General features: G+C 41.5%; 2 protein-coding genes across 4 annotated transcripts in view; both read right to left on the bottom strand.

The window, feature by feature from the left end:
* The window catches only part of RSU1 (Ras suppressor protein 1), a 107758-nt gene extending 82496 nt beyond the window's left edge, over positions 1–25262 (bottom strand). Inside the window, exons 1-3 of one of the 3 annotated variants that reach the window (XM_061468368.1) lie at positions 25220–25252; positions 20475–20586; positions 11903–11953 (exon numbers count right to left, since the gene is read on the bottom strand). In XM_061468368.1, the coding sequence (XP_061324352.1) occupies positions 11903–11953; positions 20475–20586; positions 25220–25237 (181 nt within the window). In that variant the 5' untranslated portion in view covers positions 25238–25252. Of the gene's footprint in view, positions 1–11902; positions 11954–20474; positions 20587–20879; positions 21027–25219 lie in introns of those variants that run through there. The other 2 variants (XM_061468369.1, XM_061468370.1) reach the window with 2 other exon arrangements.
* CUBN (cubilin) overlaps positions 1–26013 on the bottom strand; it is a 398149-nt gene that overhangs the window by 228474 nt on the left and 143662 nt on the right. The gene's annotated exons all lie outside the window — the stretch shown is intronic.

Here is a 26013-nt window from a genome sequence, read left to right as displayed (position 1 = left end):
TTTTTCATCTTGCTGTGAGGCTGGACTACAGAAACTGTCAGACCACAGAGACAGTTTGTTAGTGCTACCCTCATGCAAGGAAAGCCAACAATACCTTCTGTGTATTTTGGCTGAATCAGCGTTAGTTAATGGGCACCTTAAATTTAGTCAGTCCTATTCACAGTGGATTTAGTTACCTAACTAACTCTTGTATCACAGCGTAACAGCAGAGCTGTTCTGCATCTGTGAACAGACCACAAGATAGGGACAAGTCCCCTGCAAGCAGCCTGACAGAGACAAAGCAAAAAGCTGGATCCAGTTACTGAGCTACCTTGAATTAATGACACTGATTTAGCGGATGTGCCCTTTCAAATACCTGTCCAACAAGCTTGTTTCCTACTTTAAGAATAAATGAATTCTTAACCTTTTATCTCACTTTGACTTAAGCTAGGAGGCTGTGGAGAAAAGAAGAATCATTTCAAGGAAGAAGATGAACACTCAAGAAGATTACATTTGCACTAAAGATCACAGCATCAAAGAGAATCCTGGTTTCAGTGGGTTACTACACAGTTGAAAAATCTGAAGTTCTATCTGTTCATCCCACTTGCAGACACAGGCAAAAACTAAACTTCCACTGGCTAATTCAGTAGAGGTTTTTAATTTTGTTTTCTTTTGTCAGGGCAGTTGTAAGTGTCCTCAGTGAACAACAGGGGCTGTGTCCTTGAACACTGTCCACTAAGTTTCTGATATAGCTGTCACACTTAAGATGCTTAATTCGTACATAACAATTATCATTATGTTCTTCAAGCCATACTAAAAGCTGCATGGGTTTTAGATGAAATGAGAAAAAAGGCTAAAAATTTAGCAAGGAATTTGGATGAAATACTTTGAGTCTCACCCTGCTAAATCAAAATAAAAAGCCCCCATCCATAATTGTGGGTTTTGGTTTGGATGGAAGGGCTGGAGATACGTTGTGAGAAGGGAAAAGCAGAAGAGCAGGTTTTAAGGTGTGGACAGGGTGAGGACTTTCTCCTGTAACAGCTTATCTTCTGGTTCAACAATTCAGATTCATCTGTAATACAAAGAATTCTCTCTTGGATTCAAAAGAAAAACAGAAGACTGAAATTAACTTCTGTAGTGGTCTTGTAGCTGAGCTGCACAGGCTCAGTACCTTCAGGTCTAAAGATGGGTAGTGGTCAAACAAGATTAACCAGGCATATAACGTTCTCTGTTCTGAACTTTACACAGCTAAGCGCATCCTGACTACTATTCCACTGTTATGTTGCAAAATTCTTTCCAGCTATACAGCAGACTGCCAAATACCAAGAAATCTAAGTTCTGGCACTACTGAATTCCACTCGAGTCACCTTCTTATGATGAGCTGAGAGAGTGAACTGTCAGCATCCCAGTTCTATTCACCCACATATTTACAGTACGATCCACAGTGTCTTAACAACTCTTCTAAGACCATCTGCTGCCCAGTGTCATTAACAACGAAACTCCCCCTCAGCAAATGCTAGTAAAATTTGGCAGCCCAATGGCTTTGCATTCTCCTGTGAAGCTTCAGTCACATCATGAAGCCCCATTCATGTTCAGCCTCACTTCACAAGACCAGGAAAGGCTTCCTTTCCCTTGTTCAATACTGGAAACTGCATACAGTGATTGACTATGAAATCGAGGTGAAGTCTATAGCTGTCAAGAGCTTGGTTGAGAAGGAAAGAGAAGATCTACAGGCTGCACACCAAGGAATAAAAGGACTTTGTGCATGCTGCTGAAAATGAGTATTGGCAACTTGCTATACTTCAAAGCATTAAAAAAAAAAAAAAAAGCCATGAAGTTAGTGGCAACTCTTTAGGTACTAAAACATTCTCATCAGAGCAGCCTTTTACTTAAGGTACATTTTATTCCTACAAAAGCAACAGCTGTTCAAAAGTTCTGATATGATTTCCAAAACATACAGAAGAAGGATTAAATGCTACTATTAAGTGCCTATATAACACCAGTATCCTGGACTGGACCTTAGCCTGGACCTTCAAGAACCAGAAGCCAATACTAGATCAGAGGTCTTTACTAGAGGTCTGATGTTGCCCTCTGTTGGAGAACAGATACTGGGTTAGACTGACCTTTTATCCAAGGCAGCCATCATGCAAAGCAACATGCTAAGAACATTTAAATCAGTTAAAACAGCTTTGAATTGAGTGTCCCAGATGTAACCCTTTTTCATAAAGCAGGAAGGCAAACGGTTCTCATTCCACTGACATCTAGATCCAGCTTCTTTTGTACACTCAACCTCTGACAAAGGAGGAAGAACACAGAAAACAGAAGAGAAAAAGAAGTGCATAGTTTTTCCCCTCTGCTTCCACTCTGACACTCTTTAGTCATTTGCCTAGGTTTCAAAAGGATTCCTCTTGTTGTGGCAGGGCCCTTCATACAGCTAAAAATGCACAGGGTTCAGAAAGTCTCTATTTCTGCAAATGATCTTCAGGATTATTTCTTCTAAAGCTCCTGTGAAGCACTAGAAAACCAACAGAAATTCTCACAACTTTAAAAGTAAACACACTTAGGTGTTTGCAAGATTAAGTCTCCATTTGCTTTTCAGATAAAAGATAAAATCTAGTCTGTTTTTGTATTTAGTAGGGACTAATATTAAATCAAACATTTCTGAAGACACTTAAGAGGCCCATACCAAAATTTCCTTTGCAAATTAAAACTAAAATATATAGAACATTTTAGACAAGGAAGTTCAGATGAAAAATCTGACAAAAGTCAATAAACTTGGACAAGTGAAATAATCCACTAAAAATATCTCCATGAGAGGAATACCTGCTATGTAAACAGTGTTAAACTTTTCAGTTCGTTTATACCTTAACACTGAACATTAAAAATAAACATTGTCTCACTGCTGTTTCAAAATGCTGTCTGTAATACCTGCCTGTTCATAAAATTGTGCATGAGTAAGCTTACCATCTCCTCAGTATGATTCAAAGACTACAGAAAACCTCCCATTGAATTCAATGGTTTTGAATCAAGACATCTAGTGAAATAAGAATTTTAATTATCTAAAATATGATTCATTTCTTTGGCATTCACATCTTTAGAAATTTTAAGCTGTAGAATCTTTGTTTTTTTATGCTTCTTCAGTCAGTGAAGTTATTTTGCGGTACCAGCAATGTGATATTCAGTAGTACTCCAAACCCTAACAGATTCTAATCGTTTATCCAGAAGAACTATTAAAATAGCACAACTTGCCAGAGAACAGATTTGTAAGATTACAGCAGTTTTTAATTAAACTGTTCCACTTAAAAGCTGGTCAAGAGTCATACAGAGTAAAAAGGACTCCATAATGACTTTCGAGAGCGGTACCAGTCCATTGCAGATCCCAGGTGAGGTTTTCTCGCCAAGAGCAAAAACCTACTCCTTAAACCTAAAGTAAAACCTGTGGGCTATATGATATAATAAACCCAGTTTTGCAGACTTGCTAATCCAGTTAGCGTCAACAGGAACTTTTCATGAGTAAGGATCCCTTAGAGTAAAGGTCACAAAGACATGAAATGTTACTCACATTTCATGGGGGAGGAAGAATTTAGAATACTAAATATATAATGCATTCTGAGCAGCCAATATAACTGTACTTATAGAGCTGGAGTAATGTGTAGATTAATTTGACAAGGGTTCTGTTATACCAAGAGAGAAGCAATCAGCTTCATCAAAATGAAAGAGGAATTAGCAGAGGGAGAACACAACAGTTTTCATTTTAAATATTTATGGCATGCTGATATCATACTTGGCAGTGAACTGGAGAAAATCCTGGTCCCAAATGAAGCATACAGTACTTAATTTGCACATTATGTAGTTCAAGTTTACCCTTTTGCCCTCCCTCCACCTTCTTCCGAAGATGGAAAACACTCCATCTTCTTCCATCACCCTCCTCATACTGAAAACATTAAAACCAAACTTGCGCCTTAATCTTCAGCTCTTTCCAGAAACCAGCAGAGTTCTTTTCTTTTTTTTATTGCAATTATCCACAGAAGAACTGCAGTTATGAAAATGTTCTTATGAACATGTTTAAATTACATTATAGCTCACTGATGTGCTACTGTGCTACAAGGCAATTTGTCATCAGTTTTAATTTAGAAGCCACAGTATAAGAAGTGCTAGTGAGCACAAGAAAGGCTACGAAGAGACTGGGAATCAAGTGACATCTAGTGAAGACAAAGGACAAATCTCTTCTCTGAGAAGAAAGCTTAAAATGCACTTCAGAGTTTGGAAAGAAACACCAGAAACCAGGGACTGAGATTAAGGTGGGTTTACTAAATTGAAAATAAATCACCTAACAGCAAAGAACTGAAACCACACCAAAACAGCTCACAAAAATCTGACGTTTGTTAGCCTTTTTACAGCAGAAAGGAACCATGCTGTTCAAGTGAAGATGGGTATAACAATGTGGCTGTAAATATGCCTCTTCATTTCTACAAATAATTTTGAAGAAAACAGAGTATTAGACAAGATTTTGGAATTAGTCTGACATGTAAGTACCTTAGCAGAGCACAGCAGCTTCAATAATTGTTTTTAGAAGCGCACAGTTCAGCCAACATGTTTTGCTACTTTACTTTTACATTAGGAAGAAAAAAAAAACAACAAACCCATGTGGTATGTCATGCAAAAGGCTGAAGAACACAGACTATGTTCCCTTGTTACGGGTCAGATCATGTGTATCTGCTGATCTTTCAGCAGCAGGGAATGGTTAAGAAAAGTAACTTCTGCAGGACTGAAAAACTTCAGCTGATAGCATTATATTGGGCTTCCACCAACTGCAATTGCAAATGGTCTCACTAAATCTCAGTGAGTCTCCTGCAGGTGTTTAAGTTGTTTAAGCATCTTTTCAGAGTTTCACACTACTGCACAATAGCCAGTTTTAGTTAAATCAAACCAGCTGAGTTAAATCAGCTGAAGTTCAGCATGTTCACCTTCTCCTCCCTCAATATTCTCTTTACTTCAGCCTATTTAACATGTTTTCTTCAGTCTACAAGAGGAACTACCAAAGAAGCCCTGAACACCAGGTCTTGAACAGGTACTACAGGTTACCTCTCACAAGTCAAGGTCACTTCAGACTCTTAAGAATATCAATCTACTCATGCGCTTAGCAGTGCTTGTTTACAAAATCCTGCTTTCAGTGTATCTAACAAATAGTCCATAACTTCAGTTCATTTTCTTGAACAGTATTAGTAGTTTACACTTTTTATACCACTGAAGCGTTTTTAAGAACTCCCTTAGGACTAGTTTTTCACTGTGACTTGGATCAACTGACTCTCCCCCCAATTCAGCATCACAGACTGCCATGCCGACACTGTTTATCAGAGACACCAGCCTGTCCTCTAAACACACACACAGGAAGAGGCTGCAGTAAAAAAAAAAAAAACACTCATTCTCACCCACAGGGTTCTTGTTCCAGCCCTCAAAGCTGCAAATGAATTAAATGCCCTCCTAGTTTGGGCTTCCTATACCAAGTATAGCACAGTACAGAGTCCTCCCTGTGCTTCTACATTAGCTGATTCCAGGCTTCATTCATTTCATTTCCAGCTACAGCAATATATTCCTTCTAGACAAGAGAAACCACATTACCACAAGTTTCCCATCCTTAGATAAAGATCATGAAACTTTTCACCCTAAGAGTTATTTCATACTACAGTGTTTTTGACACAGGGCACCAATGGAAAGAGTTAAGTGGCCAGATGGCGAGTGGTTGGAAGGGAAATGCTGTGTCCTCATCCACTTCAAACCAACACACCTGATGATTATAGAAGAACAAAAGAACGCATAGAAAATAGAGTACAAAATTAAGCATACAGAACTAAGTCCATTTTCTCATAAATCTAGACCAAATCTACCTTCTCACCTCCATCCTTCAATACTGGCAACAAAAAAATAAATAAATCTACTCTGCTTGTTAGACAGTAAATTCATTAACATGATACAAAATTAAAGCTTTTTAATGACACAGGTTCACTTGTGCAACATTCACTAGCTTTGAAAATGTCACTTCAAAATAGTCTATAGCTGGAAAGAGGTTTTCCAACAATTTTACATTATAACCTATACATATAGATGGGGAAATACCATTTGTATCAGTCTTCCACAAAAATATTACAGCTATTTTAAGTCACTGGGAGATAAATGAAGACACAAGAAATTTTCACTAAAACATGTGAGAAAACATTGAGACTTACAAAAAAGGTTTAATAAGATCTTACGGTCATTTCCAACCACAACTATTCTATGATCCTATGATTCTAAAACAGCTTCTGAAGAACTGTATTAGAGTGATTTGTGCCTAGTGCTGCATTTAGTACATATATTTACTTATGATACAAAACTGACTTTGCTGCCATACAGCAAACTTCAACAATTTAATTTATGCATAAATTAGGGTAGTTCCAGCATGCACTCCTTATGCCACTACAGCACAAACCTCAATAAATTATTCTGCTTCATTCTCCTAAAGCTTCTTAAAGCCAAAATTCATATTGCTTAATGTTAAAATGCTCTATTATCTGTATTTTCTAAGAATCAAAGGTCTGGGGTTTTTGTTGTGGGGTTTTTGTGTTGTTTTTCTTTTAAGGAGAGAAGAAAAAGGCTAACACGGTATTTAAACATCTGTGCAGAGCTTGGATGTCACAGATTTACTAAGGTGTATGTATAAGGATCTCTCCCCCCTCCTTCTCACACTGCCCTGTGCACTGCATTCATAAAGATATTTCCCTTTAGAGATCCCTGCAGCAGAAATAGGAATTAAAACCAAATCAGAACATGTAACAAAATTGAAAGGCTTACAGTTAATTCAAAGCCCCACTCCCAAGGTCAGTTGAGAGGCCATTGTCAGGCACGACATAACCCTAGCCTCACCACGTTGGTAGTTTACTTGTACCATTTTGGGGTCTGTCATGTCAGTACAACAGCATGGAATGACCTACCAGAAGGAAGCAGAGGCAGAAGCAAAGCAGAGGAGACTAAAAGAAGCAATAAAGAGTAAAAAGTACACAGGCATCTAGTTCCCTCCAGAAGTCAGCAAGTTTGCTATATAAATAACCAGGCAAAATGCAAAGTGTCAGACAATACCAGTGGGAGCTACCATAACACATTTCAGCGGTCTGAAGAAGACAAAGCAGATAGACTGGGAAGCAATTCAGGACACATGCAGTGTGGCTACCTGTCTTTGGACTACCTCCAACACATCTAGGTACACACTATGCAGACAGAAAGGCGTCTTAAAAGGGACATGCCCTCATATAAAAATGACACCAAGGGATTTTAGCAGCATTTACTGTTAAGTAAGATCAAGGACACAATCGGGAGGGTTAACAGCAATGAAGGGATAAGCTTCTGTGTTGGTCACATGGAGAGCAAGACAATTTCGAAGGAAATGGTAGAGCAAAGAAGCAGTAAGCTGTGTGAGCAGGAAAAGGGGAGAAAACTTTTGAACTGCTCCACTGGAAAAAGGCAAATGCACAAGAATAATAAAGGGTGACAACATGGCTGTCAAAGAACATGATCGATGAGAAACAGTTATTCTGACAGGGTAAGAAAGTGAACTCAAACTAAATCAGGCACGGAAATGGGAAGCAGCAGCAAGAAACCTAAGGGTTTATCTCACAAAAAGGAAAGGACTAAAGAAGTAAAGGCTTACACTTGAGAATTAAGGAAGCAGCCATGAAGAGAGCAGAGGACGGTATAGGACAGAAGCTCAAAGGAGAGGAAGACAGTGAACACAAGATCAGGTAATACAGAGGAGGCTTAAGAAAAAAAAATAAAATTGTTCCTCATCTCTCATCATTCAGACATTTGCTAATATTGGGCAAGGAATCCAAGCATGAGAGCAGAATGATAGAAAAATCATCAGCACTGAGCTATGAACAGCAGACAACTTTTGAGATCATTTCAAGGCAGGGCAAGAATATTGTGAAGCTGGCGACCACAGGATCACCTGAGGTTAAGGAGACGGAGGAGAACCGCAAAAACGATGCTGCTCCTCCCAGGCAGGCTGAATTGCTCGCTACCAGGAGCATAGGCATCTTCTCAGGGAAGAAATTGCGAAAGATATTTAAACAGTGACCTCTAATGGACAAAGCACACAATACCGGTATTTCCCCGGCAACAGAAACACTCCAGGTATGACCAGGTAATGACACAAAAGCTAGAATCTCCAAATAGGATCCCCAGATCATTACAACACCAACTAATCATCTCAGGCAAGTAAGTCAAATAACTGTTACAGAAGTTACAAGTCATCAAAAACTGACCGCTTATCCCCCAAAATAAGTGAAAATAAACCACATCAAGTTGTCCGCATTCTGATGACCAGCACTTGTACCTGCTGTCAATGCTGAAGTAACTTTCGACATCCCAGCCTGCCTTCCAGTCACACCTTCCCTTCTGTGCACTCCCAGGCTGAATTACAGCTAACCTGAGTTTCTGAATGCTCTTCAAGCACACTTCCTATTCATGATTTTAATTATCAAATATGGATTTTAATTATCAAATGTCATCAGCATACCCAGTAAGGACATTAGTAACGACTATACTAGGACATGAAATTTCCACAAATTTGAGGAACATTTGTCATGACTTCATTTATTTTGATGTTAGACAACAGGTCCAAAAGACACCTAGGTTAGGACCAGACAATCTATGCAGGCCAGTAGCATAAGCATGACTGTCTTATGTTTGCTTCTCACCTGTATATTGCATAAAAACACTTTAAGACACTAAATGGTGGAACAAAAAGCTCCCAGTACAACATATGGGGACAATGGCCCATGTATCAACATTAAGAAAAAACCCAAATACACACTTCCTCCCTCTACTTCAAATGTATTGTCACAAGAGACCCCAACATGGAATCACAGCAAGTGGCTCAGAAAACTGCATATTACAGCTATTTAGCTTCACCTAGAGTTTAGCTTCTGATTTTGCAGCAAAAATTCTCACTGAGCAGCTGAAGACAAACCAAGCTGTTTCAGAAGTTACTTAGTGCAGAAGCAGCCAGTTTAAGACGCCTCCATTAGCAGAGCACCAGAGAGCTGAAAAAAAATCCATCCAGTTCACCAGAAAAATCAATGCAGAATTGAGCATTTCTGATAAGGAATGATTTAAACATGTAAATGCACAAGCACCAGCAGTATGAATAGCATACTAAAAATGTTAACAACAGCTGTGCCACAAAAATATTCAAAGTATGATGGAGTTAATAGTGTGGTCCTTATACTCACTCATGTAACTTTACTTACTTTTACTAGAGTTTGCTGGCAAAAAAATGAACTATAGTTACATGAAAATATGCATATCCAGTGTTACATGTATTTATTCTTTCAGATAGACATATTTACTCTAAACAGCAGGGGGAAAAAAGCAAGCAGAACACTCATTTAAATGGCAGAAAACTAGCAGAAGATGCTAATATGACCTTAGTGTAGCATGTCAAGTGTCACTGCCACCAGCTTCCTAGCCATTTTAAGAACAATCTGCTAAGACAACTAATTACATAGCTTAAAAGATTAGGTCAACAGTGTCAAATACGAGAATATGAACTTGAAATTTAGCCTTTTAAAAATGTGTGTTGTCTATTGAAATGTCTACATCAATTTGTGAAAGAATAGTAAGATTCAGACTTGGTGAGTTACTTCTCAAGAGAAGCAGGGGTTTTACCTTCCCATAAAAGAAACCCAAACATAGCAATTAGAAGGGCTGACAGAATCCTGTGGCTAAGAGAACAGATACACTTGCAGCCTGCTGATCTAAGGACTACTTTAAAAGAAAGCAGGAATTAAAAGTTAAGATTTAATGTAACCCAACTTACAGTAATGGCAATCCTTAAACTGGTATTCTGAAAACTGAAACTGCTTTAAACAAAGAGTGTACTCTAGATTTTTCTTGAATAAAGACAACCTGAACACATTCTTCCGGGACACTTCTTACGATCATATCTTTACCCCTCCCCAGTCAGGTCTACAGCTAAGACTCATAGCTAGAACACTAGCTATTTAGCTAGGACACAGGTTAGTTACTTAGCTTTTAATTCTGGTGCTCCTGCTAAAGCATGTCACCCTCCCCAGGCTCAGTTCTCAGACAGCTAAATTCACCACAGTTCAAGTCTTGAGGGAGTTTCAGCCTCTCTTCTCTTCCTCAAAGCAAGGTAGATGCCTGCTATTTGCCCAGCCAGTCACGTGTTCAGCTGAACTCTTAGCTATGTATAAGACTCGTAAGGTGTCATGCAGAAAAGATGATTAAGTCCTTGTAAGTCTGTTAGTTTTCAAAAGTAGTAGAATTTTTACAGATCCAAGAGAAAAAACAGTCAAGTTTACCAAGAGTATTGCTTACAACTTGTTTCATCCTTGTGCCAACTAAGCAGCCATTCAGACAGAACATATCAGAGCAAATGATCAGCACCAAAGTTCTGCCTTGCAGCACCAGGTACCCATCTGTGGATGAGTTGTCTGATGACAGGCATTAGATGGAGGTGTGCAGAACAAGCTGCAACCCTTCAGAAGCTGCGCAGAAAGCTAAAGTGGCTGCATACAACTAACTGCCTAGCTCTGAAGCAGCTCAAGTTCAGAGAAAGGTCCCTCCCTGCAGTGACCTAGGGGAACACAAAAGCCACCAGCTGGGTGGCCCCATAGCCTAACTCCACCAGGGGCTGACAACAGATGTCAGGCAGCAATATGCCCAAAGCAAGTTTAACATAATGCTCTCCCAAAACATTCTCTCAGCTTCAAGCTATTTATAACTTCACTATCTTCTAAACCAGGGGTAGAGCTGTGTGTTTGATAGCAATGTTTACAGATTTCCCTGCCTGGATTTGCTCAGTCATCATGTACACATTAGATGCCTGGAAATTGCTAGTCAAATTTATAAATAGATAGAGATTTATTTGAAAAAACTTCAACAGGGATAAAAACAGAATAGCAAGATGCCAGCCTATAGGACACTATATAATCAGAAGCAGGGCCTAGGATAACTAATTCATACTTCTCACAGCCACTCACATAATAAGCATATTTTTATTCACTTACTACTGCTACTACAAACCATTTAAGCTACACATTAGTACCCAATAAACTGCATCCAGAGAAGTGTTTATGTGCTAAAATCTAAAAATATTCTTTTTTCCCCCCTCATGCTTAATCCTATGCAAATGCTCAGAACCTTAAGCAAGATTTTCACATTAATACATATGTTTTAAATTACACATACTATCTTTACTGCTTGTGTGGCAAGTAGAGTTCAGTAGGTTGGGTTTTATTGGTTGGTTTGTTTGGGGGTTTGTTGAGTTTTTTAAACTCATATCGATTTGTAAAGATTTGTGTTCTCATGACATGTTATTCATCAGCGCCACACTTAAGGGCTTCTTTACTATGAGAAGCAGGATCCAAGGTAATAACTGTAGGTGGTGTGCACAGCACAAGCAAGACAACTTACACTCAGAAGATTTTGTTTTGACAGAAGCAGACTGCTTGACTTTCACATCTGAAGCTCGCATTCAGTTGGTCTTGCTCGCATGCTTGGTTATAGATCTAATGTAGTCGAGTTGTAGTTTATTTTCACCTGCTTCAGTCAAATTAACCACACATCTACTAAAATGCAAACTGCATAATTTCTGATACAGTTAAAGATTTTGGGCTGAACTGGCAACAAAACTGAGGATTACAGATCTTCCAGTATGTGGCAGAGCTTTACTGAAGTTGGAAAGACATGCTGAACATTGCTGCTAAGTCACAAGCTCAAACTCTTTGATTTTAATAAAGTGCTTCATCAAGAAGCACTTTAACAGTGACACTGTGATGTATTAAAATAAATCAGACTAGCAATACCCCATTTTCATTGTTGCTCAACTGACTGTAATGAAGTCCAAAACCAGGAGTATACTTACTTGTAAGCTTGTTGTGACTCAGAACCAGCTGTGTGATGTGAGACAATGTAACTGCAAATGAAGAGAGAAAGAAGTTAGTTTATGGACAATGCAACTGAAAGCTTGCACCTGTTTCAGCTGAAAAAAAAAAAAAAAGAAAAAAAAAGGGGGAAAGTTATTATCTCCACTCCAGTAACTCCAGTTTCACAAGCACTATCACAATAAAAAAAGACAAGCTCAAGACTTACGGACTTGTCCAGCCACTCCTCTGCTCCTTTACTTCATGTTTAGGCCAGGCTGTACAGGGCCTTGAACAACCTGGTCTAGTGGAAGGTATCCCTGCCCATGGTGAGGGGTTGGAACTAGGTGATCTTTAAGACCTTCAAGGTTCCTTCCAACCCAAAACATTCCGTGATGCTGTGACCTAGCACAACTTGAGTAATAAGTACTGGTGTCTCCAATTCTGGGCACACAAACACCTTTTTCATTCCCACCCTTTCAACACTTCCCAAGTTAAAACTGATAGGTACTCTTAACATTTATTCCAACAGAACACATGACACACCAGCAATTACATTTTCACACATTCCAAATTCATTATCAAGTCACTGCCAGATTTAAGTGCCAAGTATCAATAGCTGCATTTACAACCTCACACCCATGAAGCATGGTAGCAGACTAGCGTTGTTGTGTGGTGAATGATCAAACGACAGCATGCAATATTTACTCAAAATTAACTGAATGATCTGATTGATCAAAGCCCCTCAGATTCCACTTTATTAAACAAATATGCGTGGGGCACAAGACAACTAGAGACCAGCACTCCTCCTACATTTATCCTTGACATTTCTTCCTGCCTATTTCTGCCCTTCACACCAGCATTGTTTTCCCTAGGAGATAGATAGCCCACAGCTGACAACAGTATCTGATCAGAAAAACATGCTAAATAGTCAAGAGGAGAAACTCACACCTTGAAGGAATTCTCAAACATATCCCCCCTACTTGTAAAAAGTTTGTTGTATTTTACTGGAACTAGAAAAAATGTAGAGGTTTTCCTCCACCATGCCTTTTCCTTGCTTCCATTGTAGCCTCTCCAAAGCAGCTCTAGAACATACCTTTATGCCCCTCGTAGGCAGCTGGGAACATTTCCTGCCTGAAGGACAGCTGTAGTGCCATGTCTCTCATCCCTCAGAGCTTTCCTCAAGCAACAGACATCACTAATATTAGCCCAGAGACAGCCCACGCGCATCTTGCTACCTTAGGGAATGAAGATATCCTGGTGAGTACATGTGAAAGATGGCCATGCCAGCCAATACTTACTAAATTGCGATTTGGAGGAAAAAACTTGAAAAGCTTTTACTTACTGATACAGCATCATGTGCCGGCTAACCTTTGAAAGCTCAGGACTTAAAACAGGCAAATATAACCTGTTGGCAGAATGAAAGCAGTCACCGCAGTTCCTAGTGCAATCACAGGTTGTGGAGGAAGGACAGGCAGGAAGGAGGAAGGACAGGCAGGAAGGAGGAAGGACAGGCAGGAAGGAGGAAGGACGAAACAGTGCACCCACCCTACATTCTCTTAAAATATGAGCACTACAAGTATTGCCTACACTGCCACCTCTCAAAGCAAAACAGAAGGACAGAGAAAGAAGACCAAAGAAAGTCTGTAAGAGTACTGTGGAAAAATCAGCATTAAAAGGCAGGCAAGAACAGCATTCTCCCCAAAGAGCTCTAAAACCATAAAGCTCTCTAAAACACAAAAGGCACATCAGCATCTGAACCATAAGCAACCATTTAATACTATTGATTACTTATACATAGAGCTAAACATAGGAATGCAATTCCTACAAAAAAAAAAAATTACAGAAGATGCTTCCTGGCAAGGGTCTGCACCGACCACCCTGCAGGTGCAGGGACTGGAATGTCAAATTGGGCAGCCAGGCACAGAGCGAGTTCTAACAACTTTTGCACTATTTCTTTTTTCCTTTGAAGCCAATGCTTCCTCTGGTTTACTACAGCAGAACAAAGACAAAGGCTGTTACCCCACTTCTGTGGGCTTTCAGTTTTGCACAGAGCTTTGCCAGCTTCAGCACAGAATCCAAAATTCAGATAATCTTTTCCTTGCTGGAGTCCATAATGAACTTCATTACTTTAAAGCCAGCAATCCCCATTATATGCCTTTTAATAAATCAGCTAGACCAACTTGAGAAACTATATGAGGAAAGGCTCAAATTCAGCTCATACATCCACCAATACGATGCCATTTATCAACTCTTTTCTGCCACCTGTTCTATGATCAGGATCTGACTTCTATGAAGGATCACTTGTTAAGACTAAGACTAGACATGTCCAAGGCTACCAAAATAAAGCTCTTTAAGGCAGCAGTAAAGAGGTAATCCTGATTGTGCCCCACAAAGCAAAACATCCATTTAAAGCACACAAATCAGAATGACAACTCACACAGAAAATACTAAAAGCTGCTTTTAGTCTGTTTCTGTGCTCAGAATGTAATCCAGTATTTAAAATAAAAACCATGATAAATCATATTTATAACTCCTGCAAGAAGCCAGCTTATCAGGAGACACCACTTGTATCCAACATATTTGCACCACAGAAGTATAGTCTCTGAAATGCACTAAGTGTGAGACAGCAGCACACATGCAAGTACTTGCTCTGGATCACTTACAAATTGAACTAAAAAATGAAAGAGTAAGAAATGTTTTATTAATAGAGAACTGAAGGCGGACCTTGCTCTAATCCATGTGTACACAAATGATGAACCTTTCCTGACATGATTTTATCATTTCTATACACAAGAAGCGAGGATGCGTTTTCAAGGGCAATTAAGCTTTGGGGCTGCAGACTCAGGTCTTCTGAACATCAACATCCTGCTGAATTTGAGTATCATAAAATGTTCTGTGCATATTTAAAGGTAAGCCTGTGGACTAAACCATCAAGCCATGTGTACTGCTGGCCTTTAACAACACAAGCTTACAAGCATTATTCTCAATACTCCCTCTCCATATTTGTCACATTGTCTTCTTCAACAAGTCTATTCTCAATACGGTTTCGTCTCACATGTCTATGCAGAATAGAATAAAGTCCCAACATGAAAAATTTCAAGGCCAAGATTCCTAGACCAAAGACATTTCAATCTGGACTCTACTACCCAAATGCGACTGAAACTTAGACACCTTGTCTGAAACTATCCCAGTTAATCTCGATGTGTGACAAAGAGCCCCACTGCATCTTTGGCCTGCAAAGCAGGCTCACATCTCCCAAAGGAATAAAAAAGGCAACGTTCCACTGTTAGTTTGAAAAGAGCAAAGGTTTAGGCATCTGTGCTCTTCCAGTAGCACTTTAGTCATATCTAGATAAAAAGATCTTCAATATTGAAAGGTGCAAAGCTACTACCAGTCTGGAGACAGATTTGCAAGCATTTAAGAAAGGGAGCCTGGTTATAAAGCAGCATTTGGTCACTCATACAAGGAGGGGAATTTGCTCACTTACATGAAACTGGCCTTGTGTGAAACAAGTCTGGAAATGCCATTTTTTTCATCACACTGGCACTCACCTAATCCTGTGAGGAGTACTGTGCAGCGGGAACAGCTGGCTGTGGTTTTCCTTATCCTATACACAAAGTCAGCTTTTCATGACAACTCAACTATCAGTACTTCTGATAAAGACATTTGTCTTCAGCAACTAATTAACATCCCCAAGTATCATCTAGAAGGCTGAAGGGGTCCTGGTGGAGCCATTTTGCTTCAGACGTGCAGCTCAGGTAAGCCTAACCGGCAGGACTTGCTGAGCATCACTCCACAGGTGATGGAGTGAACTGTAATCCAGTATTCACCCCAAGTGCCAGCCCCCTAGGATTCAAACGGCACCACAGTTCCTATGGGGGAATTACTGTAATCTGTCTATGATGACACTTGGAGGAGCACCTAGATGTTAAACACCAGCTCTTTCAGGACTGCAGCCCTCAGATCAGATGCCTTGTTAACATTACAGTAATGAGTCCACAGGCAGCAAGTTATTTTGATTTCAAGAATGCACCAGATACCCACACAGAAGTTTGAGGGTCAGGATACTAACATTTACCAGAGAAATTGATTTGCATAGTAATAAGAAGTTCTCATTATGGTCTCAGTCTCATCATTGCTTCAAAACAGACTGTGTCAATGGAAGAATATTAAAGCTGTTCCCTTTTGGCCTTAGTATCAAGCCTTTTATATACTTATGTAAGTTTACTTTACATAAAATATTTAGACGACAAAACTACATTTTTTAAAAAGAAAAAGGGGGAAACAAACCAACCCCCAAACAGGAAGATCTTGTTGAACCAAGATAAGCCATTGTCTGTCCCATTGGAGGAAGTTAATGCAGGATGAGCATTAACAGTATTGTACAAAATGACTTACAAGTATTGTACCCCTCCATCTTCTGTGCTTTGGTTATTTTAGGAGCAGGCAATTACATAAACACTAACTTTCTGATAAGTAATTCTAGGCATGTTAATTTCTACCACACACCATGTACTTTATGTAAAATATGAATAGCTTGCAGATGGAATGATAACAAGAGCATATTAACACTTAGAGAGTAAACAGCATTTCATCCAATATTCCTTTACTGACTGTAAGACTACAGAGGACCAGATGTCTCAAGTTATCTGGGCAAAATAATTCCTTAACTCATAGCTTTCCTATATCGATCACTTAAAGATACATAAATGAGAGATCAGAGACTGGTCCCTGCTCCAAAAACAATTCCCTCACTGTTGATGGCTGTTTAAAGTCCTACCCATAATTGCCCTAGCCATCAGGGTAAGGGAAAAGATGCATCACGCCCTAGTTGCTGAACCCAATTGTTCATCCTACAGGATGTCTGTTTATGCTAACATTACCTGCCTGTGTTGGGTTCTTTGTAAACAAATAGATCCATTTATTTCACAATATGCAATTATACTTAAAGAAAAAAAAAAAACAGAACCCAAACCATTAGACCATTTCCACAGGGCAAGGCATTTTTAAAACTTTTCATGTATGGATGACAGCTATAGTACAGATGTGCTCATAATTGGTGCATTCATCTTATTGCATGCCAGAAGAGGGAGAAAAGCCTTTAAAGTTTAAAACTGTTTTGCATGGTCTTTACATTAGTATGACAAACTAAAGCATGGAACACCCAGATCAAGGAATACTCATAGTCTCAAATCTTTCCTCTACAGAACATCTTTTAGAAGAGCTTTCTCATATTACATTTATGAAAGCCTTAAAAATTCTGATGCTCTGAAGGCCTGTAGCACAGTTTTAGTTTGTCCTTTAAGACATTAGGAGAAAATGCGGAAGTGCCTGGATTCGAGGAATATTCCAAAAATAGAACTCAACTTCTAATGGCATTAATGAACTCCTGAGCAAGCAGCATTTCAGGGACTAGTGGGCTTTTCTTTGTATACCTGAGCATCACATTATAAACAAGCTGACAACTCCACTCTGCCTTTATTAAACACAAAAGTGGGAACAGATGTAGAGGCTGCAAAGCTTGTAAGTCTAAGTTAACTTAAGACGGTTTCAGATACCAAGTGTTCATCTCCATCCATTCCACCCTGATTTGGAAAAAGACATTGGTACTTGACAGAGGCAAGTTTAGTCTGTTTTTTTCTCTCCCACACCTGCTCCAGAAGGTAGAAGTCAAGACAAAAGAACTACGAGTGGCTGTCCTGCATTGTATCAAGTCATTCACTAGACTGGAAAGAATCCAGAAAAAAATCCTATCCAAGTCAGGGCATATATTCCCCATTCTCTTTTCTCCTCTCTGCCCCCATGTAACACCAGTTTTCTCTGATCACTTATGGTTGTTTTCTGAGTTTGTTTGCTTTTAAGCACACAAGACAAGAATAGGTCTGCACATAAAAGAAGAGGATTGGCACACTGAGCAAGATGCTACACATTGTGCTGCTGTTAAATCCTTGTGTCATGTAAATTAAATTAATAAAGCTTACATAGGAGTCCACTAGCCACTCTGCAGCAAGTACTCACATATGCAGTGGAACAAGGCTTGGTCCTTTTCTTGAAGGATAATGAAGACTACAGGGAGCAGTCTACTTTAAAGAGTTACTGACTATTGTGGGAGGGACATTCACAACCATTAAATAATTACATAAGATAAAATCCCTGTCAGGGGCTATTGAACACAGTAATTTAGGAGTATCCTCCAACCTACTAAGTCCTTAAACCTCAAATGGCCAAAACCAGTGAAAATGCCACCAAAATGTTCCCTCCAGTCATAAAGTTATCCTTATCTCCAAACATCTACTAGTGGCCTTCATTAATAACAAGATGCTGTAAAAGAACAGCCATTGGGTATGAATCATGATGGCTGTTTTTAACAAAGACCTTTATTTCATTGAATAAAACCACAAAGTTTCTGAAAAAGCAAGCTTTAACACCACATTGAATTGGAAAGATACCCAACACACCAGCTCACTCATTTAGCTTCCCTGCCAGTTCTGAGAGCCAGAGAGCCAAACCACCCCATCTATACCAGAAAAGATCATCCACTAGGAGCCAGATGACACGGTTAGAAAGCCGTCAAGTTTAACATCTTCTCAAACCATTCCGTAAAATTCACAGGTAATATCAAGTCATTACTTTTTTTAATGTGCATTTGGAGGAAGTAATTCCTTCTCCAGATGGGAAGTGGCAAATACTTTGACAATTAAAAAAAAATACAAAACAACAAAACAAAACCAACCAACCAAAACCAAACAAAAAAATAACCAAAACCAAACACCAAAACCCCAACTTATAAAGCTTTCTCTGCCAGAGCGCATAGTAACTGAAAAAGCAACATCACAATTGAACAAAAAGCAGTCATCACTGCCCCCTCCCCTAATTTCCATCTCAAATTGGAGAAGACCACACATCCCCATGCTATATCACGTCACACAATGTGCACCAAGAGTATCTGCATACAGACTTCTCTGCTGCAGCCTAACTGGGGTATCGCAAGTCTACACCTCATGCAGGGAGCCCCCTGCAAAACAAGCTTCAGATGCTCCATTAGTCATCTGGCATCAGGGACAGGGCCTTGAGCAACCTGATCTAGTGGGAGGTGTCCCTGCCCATAGCAGGGGGTTGGAACTGGGTGATCTTAAGGTCCTTTCAAACTCAAACTATTCTATGACTGCCCGTGGACCACAATGTTGCACACTGTGGTCCCTGACCCTGTCTGCACAACTCACCCAAAACAGTCTTCGCACAAGAACAGCTTTTCTTACTTCAGTGCTACTAGTGTGCTTTACTGCTACCTTTCTTCCCCCACCTGAAAGATTAAAGCTGGGTAATTAATTATGTGCTTTAGTCTACTTAAAAGCAACACTGCTCTGGTGCTGCACCATACTCTGAATGCATTAGTTTATCTGAAAGGGGTAAGCATAGTTCTGAAAGCAGGTCTGTAAGACTACTCTGTCTCAAACAACTGTTCATCCAATCAAAATAGAGTGAAGCTTTCTGTTTAACATGAGTTATATACATATATACAAGCTTTCCAATGTAATCTTTCTGAAAGCCCACACGCAATTCTGAAGCATACAGAACCTAGGTTCTGCACAACTGTACTTAAGTCTTCATCTTTTCCTGATGTGACTGATGCTTAGTAAACAGCTAAACCAGGATATGGGTACAGTTTCAAGTTGGTTAGTTTGGATTCTGTTTTCTTCTCATTGTATCACAGAGGAAAATTTCCGCCTGTTGCACACTAGCCAGTCACAGCTTTAATTCACTCTGTATCAGCTGTACCATAACATTATACACACTCCTAGCCAAAGCAAAAATAAGAAGTTACCTGCCCTGCACTTCATGTAAGTGCTCTCCAGAACCATGACAGCATGGAACTACTGGTATGTTGCAACTGCTGTAGTTGATTTATAGTAAATGAAACACACCATGAAACACGCTGTCACAATTCTGGAAGCACATGCAATCATGTAATACCCAGAGATGCTACTACTGTATCTGTAGTACAGTACTACCTTATTCTCCCCCAGAGACCAGCCACGTGTAGCTCCAGGCTGGTATGACCTATCCCTTTGAAAAAGTGGAGTGCAGATGCTCCTTGGTAGTTTTTGCTTCAGTAGCAGGGAGGGGCAAGGACGGGCAGGAAGCAAAGTCTCCCACCACTCAAGTGCCAGAATGAGAGCACTGAGAAACGAGGCACTCTGCAGGCTCCAGGTGATGGAGAGACGGGTAGGGGTCCCAGCTCCCCACGCCGGTCTCTCCGGTGCAGCGGCTTAGTGTTTGATCGTGACCACGCTCACGACTCGTTACGGTGCTGTGGGGCGCTGGTAGCAGGGCGCTTCCCCCTGCGAACGAACCTCTCCCTGAGCCCCCGATGCCCAGAGCTCCCATACACCGCGGAACACTCAAAGAAGGCTTGGGCAGCCCCACCGCCGCCGCGGGGCCAGGGCAGCCGCCGGCAGCGGGGAGGTCCTACCACCACCCTCACCCCCCTACCCCCCCCGCGCCCCGGATCGTCCCGGGACAAATAAGGAAGTTTCCGCGCTCTCCCCGCCCGCCGCCTCCGGTACCTACAGAGGCCGGGAACATCCAGCATGTTGGAGATGCCGCGGTCGCACATGTCCACCTCGGGCTGGTTCTTCTCCCTGCTCTCCTCCACGATCTTCTTCAGCGACTTAGACATGGTCTGGGCAGGGCAAAAGCGGACACCGTGAGGCAAGAGGCGGCCGGGGCGCCGCCGGGACACTGCGGGGACGGGTCCTGTCCCGAGGGGGCCGAGAGCAGAGAGCCCGCCCGCTCATGTGCTCTGAGCCGCCCCAGGGATCCCGTCCCGTCCCGACTCCACCCGCCCTGTCCCGTCCCGTGCCGTGCCGCCGCGCCCGCCCCAGCCCAGCCCAGCGGACCCCTGACCGGGATACCGGCCACACTCCCGGCCCTGGGCGGAGGCACGGGCCCGCCGCTGCGGCCATGGGAACTCACTGCGCGGTGCTGCCCCGGTTGGCAGCCGGACGCGGCGGGACGACAGTCAGCGGCCCCGAGGGCGGTTCCCGGCAGCTGCACACGCCCGCCCCGCCTCACCAAGCCTCATCCCACCGCCAGCCCCGCGCAGGCGTGCTGCGGCCCTGCCCCGGGAAGCGCAGGCACTCCCCACGCCTCCTCAGGGCCCCTGCCCGCCCAAGAGGTTCCACCCACGGCTAAGAAGGCGTCGGGCCAATCAGGGCGCCTTCCTCGGCGCAGGACAGCTGACAATTGGCTGGAGGGGTTGGAGGAAGGTTCGCAGGCCAATAAGCACGCCCCGTAGGTGGCTCGGCTCGGCTCGGCTCGGCTCGGCTCGGCTCGGCTCGGCTCGGCTCGGCTCGGCTCGGCTCGGCGGATCCTGCTTTCCGGGGCCGCAGTCCTCGTCGTGTTCGGGAGTTCCGCGCTGCTGCTGTGCGGGCTGAGTGCCATTGCCAGGTTTGAGGGAGTCTTGCCTCGGAGGGCAGCGCAGGCCTGTGTGAGGAGCTGCTGTGTACGGCACCTTAGGAGAGGGAGCTGTGCTCTCTTCATGCTGCCGCTCTGGTGGCGGCAGTTCCTCACCGTGCTCACTAGGGGCGCGTGTGCGTCTGGGGGTTAGGTAACGGGTTAGCGCCATGCGTGAGGGTGATCTGTCCTTTCCCGTTACTAGCCTGGAATGCTTACACACCTGGCTTTTCAAAATGCAGCTTTAACACCCAATTCCATTTCTGTAGCACGTGAAAAGCGCTGTGCAAGTGTTAACCCAAGAAGGTGGGTTGTGGTCAAAGCACCATTTTGCACAGAGGAGAAATGCGCATTCGGGGAGCTCCCACAAAGCACCTGCAGCAGCAGCGGCTCCCCGTGCCAAGGTCTGGAAACCAGCAGGTCTGTGCGTACGGTGGCTGGGCAGCTTCATGCCCCACCGGGTCAGCAACAGGAGAATGGAGAAGCTGCCAAGCCATAGAGCTGGAAAGCTCAGAATGACCAAGTAAGGTTTGAGGGCACTGAAGTTTGGCAAAGGCTGCCCTAAGGCAAAAGAGTTCATCGAATCAATGTTTTCCATTTCTTCAGGTACGGATTTTCTAGTCAGCTTAGTCGCAAAACTGTTCACAAGGCTGGGCCCAGGTTCAGTACTTTTAACTGACCTTATCACCATGATGCTGGAGTTACAGCCTTACTGCCCATGATGTATTAGGGCATGTGAGTTCTTTGACGGAAGTTAAGAAATTCCTATTTACTGTCATTTGACAGCTATGCAAGCTCAGAGAAATTAATTGCAATCTATAAAATTGCCTAATGCCGTACTACACATTGAGAACCTCAGTCTTGACTTTTGCATATGCGCTCCCTAAACACTGCATGGTGTTACAAGCTTAAAGAGAATAATAACCATAGAAACCACAATGATGAATGTAAAGGTACCTAAACCAGGAAATGAGAAATACTGCTGGAGGTGCAGCTTTAGCTTTTCCTTTTTAAGGAATGTAGGGATTTAATTCTGAGTTGCAGAATTGAAGCACATTTATCGATAAGTGGTGTTTACTACCTTGAGTCCTTTCCTCAAGTTACAAGCTGCCAGAACACAGATGGAAGAACTTCCTTTTATCTAGATTGCTCAGCAGAACACATGGTCACTCCGATGTACAAGACAGTGACATACAGTTTCTCTTTGTCTGCAGGAACATTAATTCGAACCCTTTTCCTGTCTAAGAAAATGCCCTAATTGCCAGTAGTCAGTTGTCTTAGAGACCTAGGTGCTAGCATGTGTACTGTTCTTGTTTCACAAAGAATGAATGATTGCGGGCTTCATTTAGTAGCAAAGGCTTAGGCTCTATTTTATAGATCTATTGTCTATAAAATATGATCCTAACTTGCTTATTCCAACAAACAGATAAAGCACACGTTAACTGTGACAAGATACTCATGAAACAGTGTCTTCTTGGCTAATGAGAAGCTCACCTGGCTTCCGACTGCCCCATTTATGCAGTAATAAAAAACAATACCCTATTACATTGTAAGTGTCAACAGTCTAACCCTACCATAGAAGTATTTAACTACTCCCCACTTAATAAATGTGTTGCCATTACAGCCTTTAGTCAGGATTTGTTTGTTTGGGTTTTTGTTTGGTTTTGTTTGTTTGTTATCATGTACCTAATTTCATTATATGTAAATAGTTCATGTATCACTCCCACATTCTGTGTGATCTAATTTGGTTCCTGCTTTATCAAACCCTTCATCTGAGTCAACGCACTAATCAATACCTTAGTCAGATCCACACTGGATTTGGCAAAGAGGAGTTGCTATCAAGCCTTCCTGTTAAAGCTTCTCAGCTCCTCATGAAGCACTAAATATCAATTATATGAGAAGGAGGATGGATAAGAAGTACACATGCCATGCTGTCTGAGGTTCACGTTATTCCTCTGTCTTGAAAGCTTAACTTTCAGGTTGCTCCATCAGCAGTCATACTCTTGAAGAGTAATTTCCTGCAGAGTGCCTGTGCCATGGCAGTAGCCCCATCTCCCCTCTTACCGTGTTCCAGCTCTTCCCAGTGCATCCAGTTGTCTCACAACCCCTTTGACTCCGGATAATCCTTAGCACCTTCTATACCTCCAGCTAGAGAGGCTGGTCAGCCTGTGCTTGGGGACTGCCCAGTGAAGCTCTCCCCTCGTGTACAGTGTTTCAGCTCATACATGGTACAGGCTTTTCCAATTTAGACTTCGCTGTACTTCCAGCTACTGATTTTTTGCTTATGAAACAGCTATAAAACATCTCTGCTATCTGTCAGATTTGTTCTTAAGTTTGTCACTTTGTTTAAATGTCTGTAGAGCAAATGCCTGAATTCTTTGCCAGAGGGGGGCATGTGCCTTCTGTCCTTGGGACAGCAGGCTGACATGGGTGGCTCTGAGGTGGATGCGTGGCCAGGATGGTGTGGCAGAGCTGTAGCTGCTTTGGGGTGGTAAGAGGAGAGATAAGTTGCTCTCTGTGTGGGTTCCCCTCAACCTGCTCCACCCAGGCAGCGAGAACTGGATGTGCCTTCAGTCATTGTGCTGGGGAACAGCAAGGGGATGAGCAGCTCTGATGCTGCCCTTGCTCTGGCTGTCCTAGGTGGCTCTTCTAACCAAGGAAATGAGGCTTTGCATTATTATTCTATTTATACCTCCTTTTTTCCTCTCCAAGAAAAGCTGTCATAATAGTTAGTATTAATGGGGGGTTAGCGTACCATCACAACAATACTACAGCAGTGTGCATCTGCAGAACCAGTTGTGTACAGCATTACAGTTGCTATGTGTGATAACTGTCACATAGTATTTGTTTTATTGACCTTGCCTTGTAAAAGCAAAATTTAGCCTTTATTTTTATTATCAGCTAATAAATAAACATTTATTTGTTAGTAATCCTGCATTGTTGCTGCTGCTGTTATTATCAGTAGTCAATGCTGTGAGTTTTTGTTAGATTTCATTTTAATCAGGACTGCAGAAGAATTCTGTGGTTTTAGTTTGGTAGCTGACAAAAAATAGTTACACTAAATATGTTAATTCTGATGCCTAGGACACTTACCTTGAGTTACTGTGGGAAACTAAGACGGCTCCTTCTTTGTTTTATGAGTTGAGTGAAAACTGTTTTTCAGTCAAAACTGCTTTTGTAAATTCAACTAAAATTAGCTAACATTTTAATTTGACCAGCACTATGATTTCTAGTATTTTAGGTGTATATCTTCTCTCTCCTTTGCTTCAAGTAACTATAACCCCAATGGTCTTGTTGTGGTATTACTTCTCATTTATTGTTTATAAAGAATAGTCCTGCCCCTGGGAAGGGCAATTGAAAAAAATACTGTTTCAGACCTTTTAGAGCTTGTTCTTCAGTCCTAGCCTTATTACTCATATATAACTGTCTCAAAAATATACCTCCGTATAAGAATAAATATGTATAGTAACATGTAGAAGACTATTTACATGTAAGTAAAAAACATGCAGGCTCTAGGAAGTGAAAACATGCACATTCGTTATCTGTGCTTTGTCATTGGCAGGGGAAGGTTTTTTTGTATATATGCCAGTATTATAGTACAGACATGCAGTATTCACAACTACTAAGACATGATTTATAAAATAGACAGCAGTGTGCACAGACATAAAAGCAAAGATATTCACAGCAATATTGTGAGATGAAGCCATAAATATTATTAAACACAGGCTTTGTCTTTTGAATTGTACACTGCAAAAAACATGTAGAAGTTTCATGGAATAATTATTCTTAAGTTATCTGTTGTTCCTGTTTGCTTCTGCTGTGCATTCATTGTAAAGCAAGTGTTTTAAATGACTTCTTACCTTCCAAGGCAGAAACATGGCTTAGCATCAGCTCTGTCCTCTGAGGACCTCCACTTTAATACTTCTGCAGTGGTATTTCTGTTGTGGTTCCTCATACAAAATGTTAGAGGACTGCAGTGGGTTACTTTGTTTCTGTTTTTTTAAAGAATGGGTTTGATAATTTACTCTAATTTTAGACTTTGACTATTTTTGGCAAGAGTCGGTTGGGCTAGATCAATTGAACCTTGTACCAGCAGCTTCATTCAACAGTCTGCATGTGCACAAATTCTCTGCTGTTTGTTCTAAAGAACTTTATGCATTTTACCTATTTGTAAATAAAGTTATTGACACAGGTATGGAGTATTTGTGGCATCTAAAGATGCACCAAGCATTAGTTATTGTTAGATTAAAAAAAAAAAAAAAATAATCTTACACATTTCTCTTCCATTCATAGTGCTCTTTTGTCTTCTGCAGAAGCAAGTATTTAACATATCAAAAAGCGTACAGAAACATTTTAAGTGAAACGTGCTTTTTCTGTTGGTGAAACAAATCTTTCTGAAGTACAAATTTAATTGGGTTAACTGCGGCTCCTGTCTAGAGATCAAGGCCAAAGGTCGTGTTACCAGATGGCCTCACACACATCACGGGTCACCGGATCGCCCTATGCACTATTCTCTAAGTCAACAGCAGGGCAGCTGCAGTGTGGGGAGCATGGCCATAGGGTTGTCCTGGGTAGACTCACCTTTGTGTCCATCAGCTGTGACACGTGGCTGATACCAGTCTCGCAAAGCCATTAATGAACTTCATTCATTAAA

Source organism: Pezoporus flaviventris, unplaced genomic scaffold (assembly GCF_033815535.1).
Source record: "Pezoporus flaviventris isolate CSIRO_AGI_PZ_B2104156 unplaced genomic scaffold, CSIRO_AGI_Pfla_v1 ptg000047l, whole genome shotgun sequence".
NCBI classification, from domain to species: domain Eukaryota; kingdom Metazoa; phylum Chordata; class Aves; order Psittaciformes; family Psittacidae; genus Pezoporus; species Pezoporus flaviventris.
This window is presented reverse-complemented; position numbering and strand designations above follow the sequence as displayed.